The sequence below is a fragment of the Pelobates fuscus genome, chromosome 10, assembly GCF_036172605.1.
Source record: "Pelobates fuscus isolate aPelFus1 chromosome 10, aPelFus1.pri, whole genome shotgun sequence".
In the NCBI taxonomy this organism is placed as follows: Eukaryota; Metazoa; Chordata; class Amphibia; order Anura; family Pelobatidae; genus Pelobates; species Pelobates fuscus.
Window position 1 is genome coordinate 38,015,334 of NC_086326.1, and position 16,171 is coordinate 38,031,504.

At 39.9% G+C, this 16,171-nt stretch overlaps 2 protein-coding genes across 2 annotated transcripts in view; both read right to left on the reverse strand.

Annotated features, from left to right (window-relative positions):
- The window catches only part of LOC134574918 (alpha-2-macroglobulin-like protein 1), a 259,124-nt gene that overhangs the window by 159,263 nt on the left and 83,690 nt on the right, over positions 1 to 16,171 (reverse strand). The gene's annotated exons all lie outside the window — the stretch shown is intronic.
- LOC134574919 (alpha-2-macroglobulin-like protein 1) overlaps positions 7,651 to 16,171 on the reverse strand; it is a 41,347-nt gene continuing 32,826 nt past the window's right edge. Inside the window, exons 10-19 of the mRNA XM_063433985.1 lie at positions 15,393 to 15,467; positions 15,009 to 15,171; positions 13,938 to 14,149; positions 11,265 to 11,480; positions 11,038 to 11,147; positions 10,760 to 10,850; positions 10,360 to 10,428; positions 9,836 to 9,938; positions 9,066 to 9,107; positions 7,651 to 7,949 (exon numbers count right to left, since the gene is read on the reverse strand). Of these exons, the coding sequence (XP_063290055.1) occupies positions 9,067 to 9,107; positions 9,836 to 9,938; positions 10,360 to 10,428; positions 10,760 to 10,850; positions 11,038 to 11,147; positions 11,265 to 11,480; positions 13,938 to 14,149; positions 15,009 to 15,171; positions 15,393 to 15,467 (1,080 nt within the window). The 3' untranslated portion in view covers positions 7,651 to 7,949; position 9,066. The remainder of the gene's footprint in view (positions 7,950 to 9,065; positions 9,108 to 9,835; positions 9,939 to 10,359; positions 10,429 to 10,759; positions 10,851 to 11,037; positions 11,148 to 11,264; positions 11,481 to 13,937; positions 14,150 to 15,008; positions 15,172 to 15,392; positions 15,468 to 16,171) is intronic.

Consider the following 16,171-nt stretch of genomic DNA (forward strand, 5'->3'; position numbering starts at 1 on the left):
TTAACTTTGATCAATTGGAGGGAAGTCTGGTGCAGAGCCACTGCAATGAGCCTACAGGCATTGCGCATGAGCGTCCAGTAACGTGGCAAAAAAATTCCCAGCTCCCCAGAGGCTGTCCTAGCACCCCGGTCATACAAATATTCATTAACAGCTTTTTCTTGTTGGAGCAGGCGGTCGAACATTGGGAGTGTTGAATTCCAACGTGTAGGGCTGTCGCAAATCAAGCGCCTCACTGGCATGTTGTTTCGCCGCTGGATTACGTCAACATGTGTCAACTTGCCCAACTTCAATGCCGCTATCAAATTTTTTCCATTGTCACACACCACTTTGCCGATATCCAGTTGCTGCGGAGTCAGCCACTTTTCCACCTGTGCGTTCAGGGCGGACAGGAGTGCTTGTCCGGTGTGACTCTCTGCTTTCAAGCAAGTCAAACCCAAGACGGCGTGACACTGCCGTATCCGGGATGTGGAATAGTACCTGGGGAGCTGGGGGGGTACCGTTGATGTGGAGCAAGACGCAGCGGCACAAGAGGACTCAGCCGAGGAGGTTATGGAAGAGGATGGAGTAGGAGGAGTAGAGGAGGTGGCAGCAGGACTGCCTGCAATTCGTGGCGGTGTCACCAACTCCTCTGCAATGCCACGCATTCCTTGCTTGTCAGCCGTCAGCAGGTTTACCCAATGCGCAGTGTAGGTGATATACCTGCCCTGACCATGCTTTGCAGACCAGGTATCAGTGGTCAGATGGACCCTTGCCCCAACACTGTGTGCCAGACATGCCATGACTTCCTTTTGCACAATCGAGTACAAGTTGGGGATTGCCTTTTGTGAAAAGAAATTCCGGCCGGGTACCTTCCACTGCGGTGTCCCAATAGCTACAAATTTTTTGAACGCCTCAGACTCAACCAGATTGTATGGTAAAAGCTGGCGGGCTAATAGTTCGGACAAGCCAGCTGTCAGACGCTGGGCAAGGGGGTGACTTGGTGACATTGGCTTCTTATGCTCAAATATGTCCTTGACAGACACATGACTGTGGGCAGATGAGCGGGAACTGCTCAAGGCGGGAGACGGAGTGGCGGATGGTTGAGAGGGGGCAAGAAGGACAGCAGTGGTTGACGTGGCTGAAGATGCTGGACCAGGAGGAGGATGGCGGCTTAGAGTAGGCGTGCTGCTTGTACTCATGTGTTGATCCCATAGGCGTTTGTGATGTGAGATCATGTGCCTACGCAAAGCAGTTGTACCTAGGTGGGTGTTGGACCTCCCACGACTCAGTTTCCTTTGGCACAGGTTGCAAATGGCATCGCTGTTGTCAGAGGCAGACACACAAAAAAAATGCCACACTGCTGAGCTCTGCAATGACGGCATTCTGGTGGTGGACACAGCATGCGTTGATTGACGTGCTGTCGGGCTGACCCTGGGTGCCGATGCATGCTGTCTGACTGTGCCACTAGCTCCTTGCGACGACCCCCCCCCTGCTTCAAACTGGTCTCCTCCTCTCTGTCTCCCCATCTGAACTTTCGCCCTGTTCTTCTTCTCTTCTAGCGGGCACCCACGTGACATCCATGGACGCATCGTCATCATCAACCGCTTCGCTTGTATCTGACAACTCAGAAAAGGAAGCAGCAGCGGGTACAACATCATCATCATCACACCGTACCTCCATGTGTTTAATGCTGCCTGCCTGAGACATATCCCTGTTATCTACATCCTCTAGCAATAATGGTTGCGCATCACTCATTTCTTCAAACGGGTGTGTGAATAACTCCTCTGACATACCAAGTAAAGCGGCTGTGGTGCTAGTTTTAGTGGTGGCGGCAGGCGGGTGAGTGCTATCTTGAGAGGTGCCTGAAGCTAAGCTGGAGGAGGATGGTGCGTCAAGGTTCCGAGCGGAGGCTGTACAAGATTGGGTGTCCTGTGTTAGCCAGTCAACTAAGTCCTCAGAACTTTTCAAGTCCAGGGTACGTGGCTTCTGAAAACTGGGCATTATTCTAGGGCAAAAGGGAATCACAGCACCACGACCACGACGGCCCCTGCGGGGTGGCCTGCCTCTGCCTGTCATTTTTTGGGGGATTTGTGGTACTATGCGTGCAAGCTACTGTGAGACCAGATATGATTGGCAATGTGCACTGGAACAGTTCTGCAGAGCACACACTGTAGGCCTGAGACACCCGCTTGAAGACAAGTAACTGCTATTCAATCTATAACAGTGAAAAACAAATTTTGGTTGTAAAAGCACGCTATAGAGACACAAGATATGAGTGGCAACTGTCAAAGCACGCTGGCACAGGTCTGCAGAGCACACGCTGAAGTAGGCCTGAGACACCCGCTTGAAGACAAGTAACTGCTATTCAATCTATAACAGTGAAAAACTAATTTTGTTTTTAAAAGCACGCTATAGAGACACCAGATATGATTGGCAATGTGCACTGGAACAGTGCTGCAGAGCACACACTGTAGGCCTGAGACACCCGCTTGAAGACAAGTAACTGCTATTCAATCTATAACAGTGAAAAACAAATTTTGGTTGTAAAAGCATGCTATAGAGACACCAGATATGATTGGCAATGTGCACTGGAACAGTGCTGCAGAGCACACACTGTAGGCCTGAGACACCCGCTTGAAGACAAGTAACTGCTATTCAATCTATAACAGTGAAAAACAAATTTTGTTTTTAAAAGCACGCTATAGAGACACCTGATTTGAGTGGCAACTGTCAAAGCACGCTGGCACAGGTCTGCAGAGCACACGCTGAAGTAGGCCTGAGACACCCGCTTGAAGACAAGTAACTGCTATTCAATCTATAACAGTGAAAAACAAATTTTGTTTTTAAAAGCACGCTATAGAGACACCAGATATGATTGGCAATGTGCACTGGAACAGTGCTGCAGAGCACACACTGTAGGCCTGAGACACCTGCTTGAAGACAAGTAACTGCTATTCAATCTATAACAGTGAAAAACAAATTTTGGTTGTAAAAGCACGCTATAGAGACACCAGATATGATTGGCAATGTGCACTGGAACAGTGCTGCAGAGCACACACTGTAGGCCTGAGACACCCGCTTGAAGACAAGTAACTGCTATTCAATCTATAACAGTGAAAAACAAATTTTGGTTGTAAAAGCACGCTATAGAGACACCAGATATGATTGGCAATGTGCACTGGAACAGTGCTGCAGAGCACACACTGTAGGCCTGAGACACCCGCTTGAAGACAAGTAACTGCTATTCAATCTATAACAGTGAAAAACAAATTTTGGTTGTAAAAGCACGCTATAGAGACACAAGATATGAGTGGCAACTGACAAAGCACGCTGGCACAGGTCTGCAGAGCACACGCTGAAGTAGGCCTGAGACACCCGCTTGAAGACAAGTAACTGCTATTCAATCTATAACAGTGAAAAACAAATTTTGTTTTTAAAAGCACGCTATAGAGACACCAGATATGATTGGCAATGTGCACTGGAACAGTGCTGCAGAGCACACACTGTAGGCCTGAGACACCCGCTTGAAGACAAGTAACTGCTATTCAATCTATAACAGTGAAAAACAAATTTTGGTTGTAAAAGCAGCCTATAGAGACACCAGATATGATTGGCAATGTGCACTGGAACAGTGCTGCAGAGCACACACTGTAGGCCTGAGACACCCGCTTGAAGACAAGTAACTGCTATTCAATCTATAACAGTGAAAAACAAATTTTGGTTGTAAAAGCACGCTAAAGAGACACCAGATATGAGTGGCAACTGTCAAAGCACGCTGGCACAGGTCTGCAGAGCACACGCTGAAGTAGGCCTGAGACACCCGCTTGAAGACAAGTAACTGCTATTCAATCTATAACAGTGAAAAACAAATTTTGTTTTTAAAAGCACGCTATAGAGGCACCAGATATGATTGGCAATGTGCACTGGAACAGTGCTGCAGAGCACACACTGTAGGCCTGAGACACCCGCTTGAAGACAAGTAACTGCTATTCAATCTATAACAGTGAAAAACAAATTTTGGTTGTAAAAGCACGTTAAAGAGACACCAGATATGAGTGGCAACTGTCAAAGCACGCTGGCACAGGTCTGCAGAGCACACGCTGAAGTAGGCCTGAGACACCCGCTTGAAGACAAGTAACTGCTATTCAATCTATAACAGTGAAAAACAAATTTTGTTTTTAAAAGCACGCTATAGAGACACCAGATATGATTGGCAATGTGCACTGGAACAGTGCTGCAGAGCACACACTGTAGGCCTGAGACACCCGCTTGAAGACAAGTAACTGCTATTCAATCTATAACAGTGAAAAACAAATTTTGGTTGTAAAAGCACGCTAAAGAGACACCAGATATGAGTGGCAACTTTCAAAGCACGCTGGCACAGGTCTGCAGAGCACACGCTGAAGTAGGCCTGAGACACCCGCTTGAAGACAAGTAACTGCTATTCAATCTATAACAGTGAAAACAAATTTTGTTTTTAAAAGCACGCTATAGAGACACCAGATATGATTGGCAATGTGCACTGGAACAGTGATGCAGAGCACACACTGTAGGCCTGAGACACCCGCTTGAAGACAAGTAACTGCTATTCAATCTATAACAGTGAAAAACAAATTTTGGTTGTAAAAGCACGCTATAGAGACACAAGATATGAGTGGCAACTGTCAAAGCACGCTGGCACAGGTCTGCAGAGCACACGCTGAAGTAGGCCTGAGACACCCGCTTGAAGACAAGTAACTGCTATTCAATCTATAACAGTGAAAAACAAATTTTGTTTTTAAAAGCACGCTATAGAGACACCAGATATGATTGGCAATGTGCACTGGAACAGTGCTGCAGAGCACACACTGTAGGCCTGAGACACCCGCTTGAAGACAAGTAACTGCTATTCAATCTATAACAGTGAAAAACAAATTTTGGTTGTAAAAGCACGCTATAGAGACACAAGATATGAGTGGCAACTGTCAAAGCACGCTGGCACAGGTCTGCAGAGCACACGCTGAAGTAGGCCTGAGACACCCGCTTGAAGACAAGTAACTGCTATTCAATCTATAACAGTGAAAAACAAATTTTGTTTTTAAAAGCACGCTATAGAGACACCAGATATGATTGGCAATGTGCACTGGAACAGTGCTGCAGAGCACACACTGTAGGCCTGAGACACCCGCTTGAAGACAAGTAACTGCTATTCAATCTATAACAGTGAAAAGCAAATTTTGGTTGTAAAAGCACGCTAAAGAGACACCAGATATGATTGGCAACTGTCAAAGCACGCTGGCACAGGTCTGCAGAGCACACGCTGAAGTAGGCCTGAAACACAGACGCTTGCAGACAACTAACTGCTCTTCTATTACAGTGAAAAAAAATTATTTATTTTAAATCGAAAGCTTAACCAATTGTTAAAACAGATATGAGTGGTGGCACTGGGCTAATAGGCACAGTATCCAATGTGAACCTCACACAGAAGCTGGCAGGCAGGCAACTGCTCTTCTATTACAGTGGAAACAAAATTTTGGTTGTAAAAGCACGCTAAAGAGACACCAGATATGATTGGCAAATGTCAAAGCACGCTGGCACAGGTCTGCAGAGCACACGCTGAAGTAGGCCTGAAACACAGACGCTTGCAGACAACTAACTGCTCTTCTATTACAGTGAAAAAAAAATATTTATTTTAAATGTAAAGCTTAACCTATTGTTAAAACAGATATGAGTGGTGGCACTGACTGTGCAAATGGGCAAGGCATCCAACCTCACACAGAAGCTGGCAGGCAGGCAACTGCTCTTCTATTACAGTGAAAAAAATGATTTATTTAAAATCTAAAGCTTAACCAATTGTTAAAACAGATATGAGTGGTGGCACTGACTGTGCAAATGGGCAAGGCATCCAACCTCACACAGAAGCTGGCAGGCAGGCAACTGCTCTTCTATTACAGTGAAAAAAAATATTTATTTTAAATGTAAAGCTTAACCGATTGTTAAAACAGATATGAGTGGTGGCACTGGGCAAGTGGGCACAGTATATGCTGTGAGCCTGACACACAGGCTGGCAGGCAGGCACCTGCAATTACATTACACAGGAAAAAAAAAAAAAAGCAGCCTGATGTTCTAGCCCTAAAAAGGGCTTTTTGGGGTGCTGTCCTTACAGCAGAGATCAGATGAGTCCTTCAGGATTGTAGTGGACACTGAATACCCTAGCCTAGCTATCAATTTCCCTATGTAATCAGCAGCAGCTAAACTTTCGCTCCTCTCACTAAGCATGCATCTTCCGAATGAATCGAAAATGGATGCTGGGAGGGAGGTTGGAGGGTGTGGAAGGGAGGGAGTGCTGCTGATTGGCTGTAATGTGTCTGCTGACCGAGAGGCACAGGGTCAAAGTTTGCCCAATGATAACGAATAGGGGGCGGATCGAACTGCGCATGTGTCCGCCCGCCACGGCGAACGCGAACAAGCTAATACATCACTACCTGCAAACAATTGCGTCTAATCATTAGGAATTGTCCTCTCGGTGCATTCTCTAACCACGGTGTAAAATGGCAACTTTCTCTCTATAAAACTATTGACATCTACTGTTTTGAAATTTTGTTTTAGTCTTAATATGCTCATCTTCAATAAAATATTTAAATCTAGAAATATCAGTTCCTGTTAAATCCAAGTACTGGTACGTTTAATACCCCATGTATTTTCATTCAAAAATATTAAAACAATTCCTCAGATCTTCTTTCTCTTCTTTCCATATAAACAAAATATCATCTATATAATGGCAACAAGTTTTCATCCCAGCCATGTTGGCTATATACAAAAGACTTTTCCCAATATGCCATAAATACGATGGCATACCTGGGAGCAAACTTGGTACCCATGGCCATTTCCTTAATCTGTAAAGAGAATTCTTCATTGAACCAAAATAAATTGTGGTTCAGAATCAGACTAATTAATCAGAATAATTAAAAAAACAATCTGAAAAATTAATTAAAAATATTTAATCGCTTCATAACCGTACTCATGAGGTACATTACTATAAAGTGCTGTCACGTCACAGGTAACTAAGAAGCAATTTTCTTTAAATTTTACACTGTTCCAAAAGGTTTAGTACAGATATGGCATAGTTTATATAAGATTTTCTATTTTGTACTAAAGCTTGCAGGTGGGTGCCAACATATTGTGACAATCTGCGAGAGATTGCGTTAATTCCTGCCACAATTGGCCTCCCAGGAAGATTATTAATGAGATTTTTACACCTTCTTGTATGATATTTATGTTTAAAGATTAAACTTCTAACTTGATAAAATCTTAATGCAATTAATTAATTTAACCAAACCTGGCTAACCACATTCTGTACAGAAGAAATAAAACATATTCATTCACATCAGGCTATAGAATCATTCACACAGACATACACAGGGTTTTATCCAAAATGAAAATTCAAGGTGAATTTCAAATTTAAGGAGAGAGTAGCCAAACTGAATAGCTAACTTAGAGATTTTTTGTTTTTCCAGTTTGGCTATTGTGTCCTTAGTTGTGAAATTCACCTTGAATTCTTACTTTACTGAATAACCCTGTCATGAACACAGAAAAAGAGTGATCATCAGACACACATTTATAAACTAATTTTTACTAGATTTTAGCACAAAGACACGGTATAGGGAGGAAATATTTTATTGCTTAGCTGTGCAGGAATAAGAGAACATCCATGTGACTAGTCTTCAAAGAATGAATGCATTTATTAACATAAACATGTGTCTTTGAAGGGAGTGCGCTAGTGAGAATGTTTTATCAAAATGTGCATGTATATACGTTTGTCACTGTGTGTATATTTCAAAGTGTATGTATCTAAGTGAGTATGTGTGAGTGTGTGACTGTATTTGAGTGTGTCTGAGTGTGCGTGTGGAAGTATAGACAAGGAATGTTTTGATATTCTGAAACGTCAAGTTGAATGAAGAATAGCCGTTCAGGAACATGAGAATAATTCTCTGCAAAGACAGTTAAAAGTGTCAGTTAAAGAACCTCTGAAATAATGTAAAATTTTCATATTCAATTGCTCATATTTAAACAACTTAACATAAATAAAAAACATATTCCTCTGTTTTTATATTTATTTCACACTGAGATTCTCACAATCTTAAGATGAATAAACAGGTTAACAGGGTCTCAGGACAAATAAACAGATATTTCAGGATAAAGGGGCAGATTTTCAGAGTTAATGCTCAAATTCACAGAATGAATAGGCCGATTCTAAAGGTGCCTGGGCAGTTTCTCAGGGTGAATAGGCAGACTCTCATTGTGAATTCAAAGATGCTTTACTCGTGGTCACAGATTGAATAATTACATTTTCAGACTATCAGAGCAAATGAGCAGATCCTCACAACTGACAGAGTGAAATGGACAGATTCCCTGAGTGAGTGGGCAGATTCTTGGGGTCAACATATATGTATAATTGCCATATAACATATACATATAATTGCCAGTGTTTTCAGGTATAATGAGCAGATTGAGTTCAGAAGACATTTTATCTAACTTTCTATTTTATTTGAGTCATTACAGATTATTTGCTTGCAGACACATACACTCCGATCTCTTCTATTTAACACTAAAATTCCGAATCTCTAAATGTAATGTTGGTTTCTTTTAAAATTTAAATTTCTGGTTTTTAGAATTCAGCTCCATTAGTCAAACAATAATTTTCCCTGAATTATACTGTACTTCTTGAATTGAGTTTTGCATTAATTTAATTCTGCAATAATGTGTAATATGATGTGATTATCCTCTAGAGCCTACATTTTGATTCATGCTCATTTCACAGTCCAGTGGATAATCTCCAGAACATTCACATAATGTACTGAAACATTAAATCTTTTTGTGCTTGTTAATTTGTTGCCATAAACAAAATATGTTGACAAATTACGAGAGATTGGAGGTTTCTGGTTGTTTCGATTGGTTACAGCAATGTACTTAAATGCAATATTAGCTGTCAGCTGATGAACAGTTTCAGTGTTAGCACATGCGTGTATATATAGAATAGCTAAAACAGTTAAACAGACCACAATTCTAAAAAAAAACTGTCAGGATCATTATCACTGTTCACTCACCCTAAGTGCAAATTCTCAAGTAGTTGATAATTTTCTCCTCCTCTGGAATGATACAAGACATACAATGTTCATGTTTCCAGTTTGTACAGGGACATGGTCAGTCCGGGTCACACTTTCTATCCAGTGTTTATAATTGGTATTTTCAAAGTCCTGCTATGGCCTGCCCATGATCATGTACATGTTCACATATATTACGTAAAGGGTCACGCAAAAACTGTATCTGTATTGGCATATTGTCGTTCGGGGGTCATTCACAGCCAGCATGCGGACAAACAGTCCGTACAGGATTTATATATAATCTCTGACAGAGGCATAGTCATACAGTCTCTCTTGGGTCATAGTCATATAACCAGTCAAGCTATCACACACAATCTCTCCTTAGTCCTACCACACAGTCTGTCCATGGATTGCATACAGCCTCTCCTAGGTCAATGTCATATAACCAGTCCAGCCCAGGGCATACATGCTGTCTCCAAGATCAGTATATGGTTTATTGGTCACCACCCATCTGAAAACAAATATGGCTGATCAAGTGCCACACAGAGTCTAAATTAGGTTTAAACATGGACTGCATGAGTTTACATAAATTATTTTTGGAGTTCCCATCTATAACCATAAACAACATTTCTTGAATCAGATTTCCTGTCTGCCCAGAATAACACACAGTCTTTTCTGTAAATCACTCAGTGCCCATGTCTAGTAGCAAGAATTACGAATTATGAAGAATGATACTTGGACTCAGAGAGAACATTTCTGTATTGTTGGGTTACCTGGTATATAATAGTCATAAATCTTTAAAATGGCAGGTTTTAGGTCAGTCACTTGGACTTTTCGCTCAGCAACAAATTTCAAAATCTGAGGCTGTGAAGTCACCTGAAAGGAAAATGCCAGGTAGGAAATACAGTATTTAAAGACATTATTCCAACATTTACATTATATGGAACAATGTTTATGATGGGATATTATGAGAGGTGGAGCAGAGAGTGGTAAACATTGAGCAATAACCATTCCTTTGCTTCCCACAGCAGTCATTCTAAATGTAGTACCGAAATTGCTCCTCTACTGTATTGACAAATAAAACAAATATATGGTAAAAAAAAAAAATTGTTTATCAAAATCAATGTCAACATATAATATATTGTTTATACCAGGTAAAAAAAAAATCTATAACTTCTAAATAATAAATTGTATTGATTTAAAACAATATTTGCACAAAAGTGTAAACTTAACTTATATTGATTACATGTATCTACATAATATCTTGAGATATAATGTCATGAGGAGGCGCTCTTACCTCTTCAATGTAGATAATTGCACTGTCATCATTAGTTTCCACTCTTTTAACTGCTGAATTTTTTTTTAACTGGGAATTAAGAGAAGGAGGTTAATGACAAACCGCATACGGATTCCATGAATCACAAGACTCCATGTAATGCTCTTTCAGCAGTATAGTTTCCTGGTGTGCTTTGGAATAGACAATACCCTTACAAATACAGAACCCTATGAGAGACCCCATTAAAATTAGTGGACCCTTAATGGTCTGGTATACTTATAACTGCTACAAATTATAGACCATAGTGTGGGCCCCTATCAGTATACTAGGACTATTAAGGTGTTTTGGTATAGGTTACATCCTTACCAATTATAGACCTGTAGGAGTAATTATCCTTGACATCCTAGTAACTGTTACATACTTTTTCTATGGATTCCTTTTGGGGAACATATCCTGAAATCATCTTCACATCCACAAGGGCCATGTTAGTAGAAGGACGCTCTCCTTGGTACCTGCAGTGAAAATGTAAGAATAGTTTTATCCTTGATATATAATGATATATCATATGGCATATTCTCTCTCTCTCCCTCTCTCCCTTATTCTCCCGTTCTCTTCACATCTGGTCTACTTTTTTTGTTCCTATATTTTATTTGCCTGGAGTCTCTGTTTGTGCAACTCTCCTAAAACAATAATTCTTACCAAAACTCCACTGCAATCTCCAATAAGTCTTTCTTGGTGCACTGGGTCACAACCGACAGATTAAAGGTGGCTTCTCTTTCTGGTGGGGGTATATGGTATCTCTTAGTTACCTGCCACGTATTGATTAAAAGTAGGGAAATAGATTAATGAACAGATATTAAGACGTCAGCTGGAGTGGGAACAGCATAACATGTAACAATGTAGGTTTTATAGCAGCCTCTACTTACTTGTACATAAACACTCCCCATGCCTGTGGCAGAAATGGTATATTCTCCAGGGATGTGTGGTAAGGAAGTCCTTTGCAGGAGGAGACGATTGCTGTCATCTACATGGAGCTCATGCTGGAAGCCATTCGGTGAGCTAACCGTTACTGTGACATTCCCAGCTTTGGAGAAAGTCAGTGATCCAAACTTAGCCAGAGCTTGGAGTGCGACCACCGTGTCCTGGAAAGAACAAGGATACTCTTGAGATACTCTTCTCATCTCCATCAATCACAAGACTCAATTACTTTTACCACTTTGTCTTGCTGAGCAATACATCAGGAGAATGTCTTGCTGAGCAGGTGATAATGGCATATACTGAGCACACATTGAAAATAATGGTAGCGTTGACTTAATCACTTCTTACTTTGTAAGGGTTCACAGCAGAAGCTACAACAAACCCTGGAACTGCACTCTATATACAGATCAAATACTTGCCTGGTGCTTGTCTGCAGTAATGCAGAATCCAAAATTTAGATAGCACTGCCCAGGAACTTGCGTCACACAGTTAAAATGTAATGTATATTGCTTTACAAAATAAAAATCAACGTAAGCAATAAGTTACATTTTAACAATCCTGCGAGTGCAATTTTAATTCTGGACTATCTATCTATCTATTTATCTATCTATCTATTTATCTATCTATATTCCAGATTTAACTCTTTATATCCAGGCAAATACAGATAATGTACCTTCTCTTTGCTTTCACATTCTGTCTTGTCTTTGTCCATTTTGCTTATGTTCCATACCCTGAATTTAGGATCCCAACCATTCCCGGCATGACCAAATCAATGTCTGGATCCATATTCTACTTACTTTACTGATATTCAATATTAATAGAGTACAATAATGCATAGTCACATGCAAACAACATCAAGACTCCTAAAAAAAACCTAAGTGGTGTTTGTGTCGTGTCTTATTTTCATACCTCCCTTTTACCACCCCCTTATTTTTAGAATGGGAAGTTTAGCAAATTAATGGATTTAGGAGTGCTCAAGTACTTCCACAGAAATACTCTCCATAACGAAGTAACAGAATAGATTCCCTTCACAAGAAAGACAAAGTATTTTTTATTTTTACTTTCAAATAATATATAGCTATTTTGGGTTACCAAATGTGTATCTTATGCTCACAGGATCTAAAATATTTTAGATTTTAGATTTTAGATTAGGTTATTTTATTGAATGTCATATAGAAGTGTTTATGTAACTTTATTCACTTTATCTATTTTTATACTTCTGTTTTAATTATACTTCTATTTTTATTTGTGTTGCAGGAATTAATGTTTTCATCATGTATTTTATCTATATTTATTTAATTTTTTTTCATTATGTTTTATGTTATAATTGGACTATAAGGACATTACACTTGTCAGACATTTTGCGCAATGAACCAAGGAGGAATGCGGACTGATTGTTCTCATAAAGTTACCACCACCTTGGTAATTGAAAAGACTTTGTGTTCCAGCTGTCAACGCTGTGTTCCAACTACACATTGTTACGGCGACGTCAGCGGAAATGATGTCAGGGATCCAGAAACATAATTGCGGAAGTGTAATTACCGAACGATTGGACACAGATGCACAGCACATTAAGGAATATAAAAGGAACACCAAAAGGAGACTTCTACAGCACTTGAAGAAGGCATTTAATCCGAAACGCGTTTGCTATTTATATTTTGTACTGATCACTTGGTGGATTACTGATCTCGTTGGTAAGTGTGACTTTGCCAGTAGGTTTCACATCAACCTGATTTGAAGTATCTAATAGTTTCTTTTAAAGTTTTTAAAAAGTTTATGTATCCTGGAATAAAGTTTTTATTTTGCCAAACATCTGATGTCTAGTTTCCTGCTGTGATAACGTGAACCCCGTAGCCAGTATTGGCACCCTTGAGCCTGCAATATAGAGCCTGGGACAGCTCTGGGCCATGTGAGTGGTAATCCTATTGTTACATTCCACGTTTTATATTTTTATACAGTACACACTATGTTGTTTTTATTTTGCTTTAGGTATTCTGTGATATCCCAGTGGCTTCTATGTGATATGGTTGTGCTTTTATACCATACACTTTAATATTGGTGATTTTATGTCCACTGATCTCTTGTTATATTTATTAATGTAACTTTTGCATCTCAGGAACTAACTTGACTGAAGCTCAATAATATGACTTATGTATGCACTGTCAAATTCTTATATTTATTCCTCTACATTTATACTCTACAATTTAACTGATATCTACCTGATACAAATTTGAAGAGCAGTCTTCATTTATATTATATTACAATTATAATATACAATATGTATTTCTTGTTTGAAAATAATTCTTCCATGGCTTGATTTAGCCCTCATACATTTCATTATTATGTGACTATAAATGTGTTCAAACAGCTAGCAGAGGATATTTTTGTTTTTTTTTGTTTTTATTGTTTTGCTTGTATCACAGAATCAGGTAGCAAAACGTGATATACTACAACTAACTGTGTATAAGACACATGACACCGTGGATATTATATAGTGGCAGATAATTGGACAAACAAAATGACTACTTTAAAAAATATCCACCACATTTATCTTTACTTGCAGATATCACTTGCCTATATAAATGCCATTTCCTGAGATTCCCGGCCCTAGTGTGAGCTACCTGAGTGGAACAGAATCCTCCGTTGGCATTCTGCTGTTTTGATAACCATCGCATGATGGCCACCATTTCTCCAATCTCCTTCTTAGACACTTTTTTGGCTGAAGCCTTTGACAGAAGAACGTATGATGTTAATTCTACATCCACAGACTTGGGTTTGGACCAGAAACTATCTGATTCAGCTTTGGATGCCTGGGTCCAGTGTGTTGAACCATCTACAAAACACAAAGTTAAAAGTGTGGTTATGTTTGCATGAAGCTCATGAGAAGGCTATAGTCCAGTAGTCAAATCTTGGTTCTATCAAACTAGTGATTTTACTTTAAAGACCATACTGGTTCAGAACTTCTTTAACTATGGCAATTTAATTCCGTAACCCATCACTCATACTATCTTGTAGTGATGATTTCATAAAGTGAACATTTACTTCCATAACTGCCAACATTATGTTTAAGCAAGTACGTAAACGATACTGATGTGTGCTAAATAAAAAACAAAGGTGTCCATGCCTATATTATTATCATTATTATCACCACGATTATTGTTATTATTATCATAATTATTAGATATTGAATTGAAATGGTCTAATTAACCTACTGGGTATAATGTTTTTTGGTGGTTAAGAATGCTTGTTTGAGGATTGCTGGGTAAGGACGAGATGCCCACAGCACCATTCATTATTAACTTAAGCTTGGCTTATTTATGCATAAGAGACAGGCAGAGCAATACAGAATGAATAACCGCAGTCAAGATGGTAACTGATGAGTTTAAAAACACATAATTTAGTAGAAGAGAATGAAGGCAAGTAATAATTTTTCAAATGATTATTGCAAGACCAGTTTGACAACAGATTGGTTCTGAGTTGTAAAGGAGAGGTCAAAGTTACGATAACAAGCTCATGGGTTGGGATTATTGCTTATACCACTGAACTGATGGGAGTGTGGAAAAGAAGGCTTAGCACATAACATGAGGAAATAGAATATGCTCTGTTTGGAATTAATGATATTAAAGAAGAGGTGAGAAAAATGAATTTGCCAGTGTAACATATATTCTTGGATCTGAACTAAACAATCATACCTGCTTTTATTGCTTTACTGTCCAATTTCTGAAGAAGTTCATCTCGGGCATCTGGAAGATCTGCCAAAGTGTAAGCGTAGGCCATTAGGGCCATTTTGTAGGTGCTAGCCTCCTCTAGAGATGCATTTTTTAGACATTTCATGCCTCTTTCCACCATAGGATTCTGATTAAATAAAATACAGAGCTATAATGCAGGTAAATTGCCGAATGGACAGTCCCCCTCCAGCTACACATAGAGATTGCTTGATTCACTATTTAACGTGTCCTGATATATTGATTTTAAGAGTAAAATTATATATAGAACATTCTTTTAGAGATTTTTTTATGCTAAACTGTGAATAGTGATGGTTTTAAAAATGTATCCCTCAGTAACAGGATACTTACATCAGGAGACATACCACCTTCCATTAAAGCAGCCAGGACATAACCTGTGAGAGAAACCTCATCATCAACTCCACCCTAGAAGGAATGACATCAATGGGTAAAATGCAGGGCATTCAAAAACATCATACTGGTACTAAACTGGATATTTAACATGCACACAATGTGTGTAATTAATTTGTTCAGAAAGTTTCTGCTGGTTATAATGCTTTAGGCATTCTCTTGTTTGTACGTACAGCATTCAAGGATTTTCAGATACGAAGATTGACAAATACAGTAACAAAACGACATTACTTACAAACAAATGTATACAAAACAAATTATTATTATGTTTTAGGAGTAGTGTTGTCGCGAACCCGAAATTTTCGGTTCGCGAGCGGCGAACGCGAATTTCCGCAAATGTTCGCGAACCGGCGAACCGCGCGAACCGCCATTGACTTCAATGGGCAGGCGAATTTTAAAACCAACAGGGACTCTATCTGGCCACAAAAGTGATGGAAAAGTTGTTTCAAGGGGACTAACACCTGGACTGTGGCATGCCGGAGGGGGATCCATGGCAAAACTCCCATGGAAAATTGCACAGTTGATGCAGAGTCTGCTTTTAATCCATAAAGGGCAGAAATCACCTACCATTGACACCTGTCCTCAAAGCCCTGCCCTGATACACACTGACACAGAGCAGAATAGAGACTGTTCCCCGTCCTCAGAGACCATGATACACACTGACACAGAGCAGAATAGAGACTGTTACCCCTACATAGGGTCACTTGGCAGATATGGCG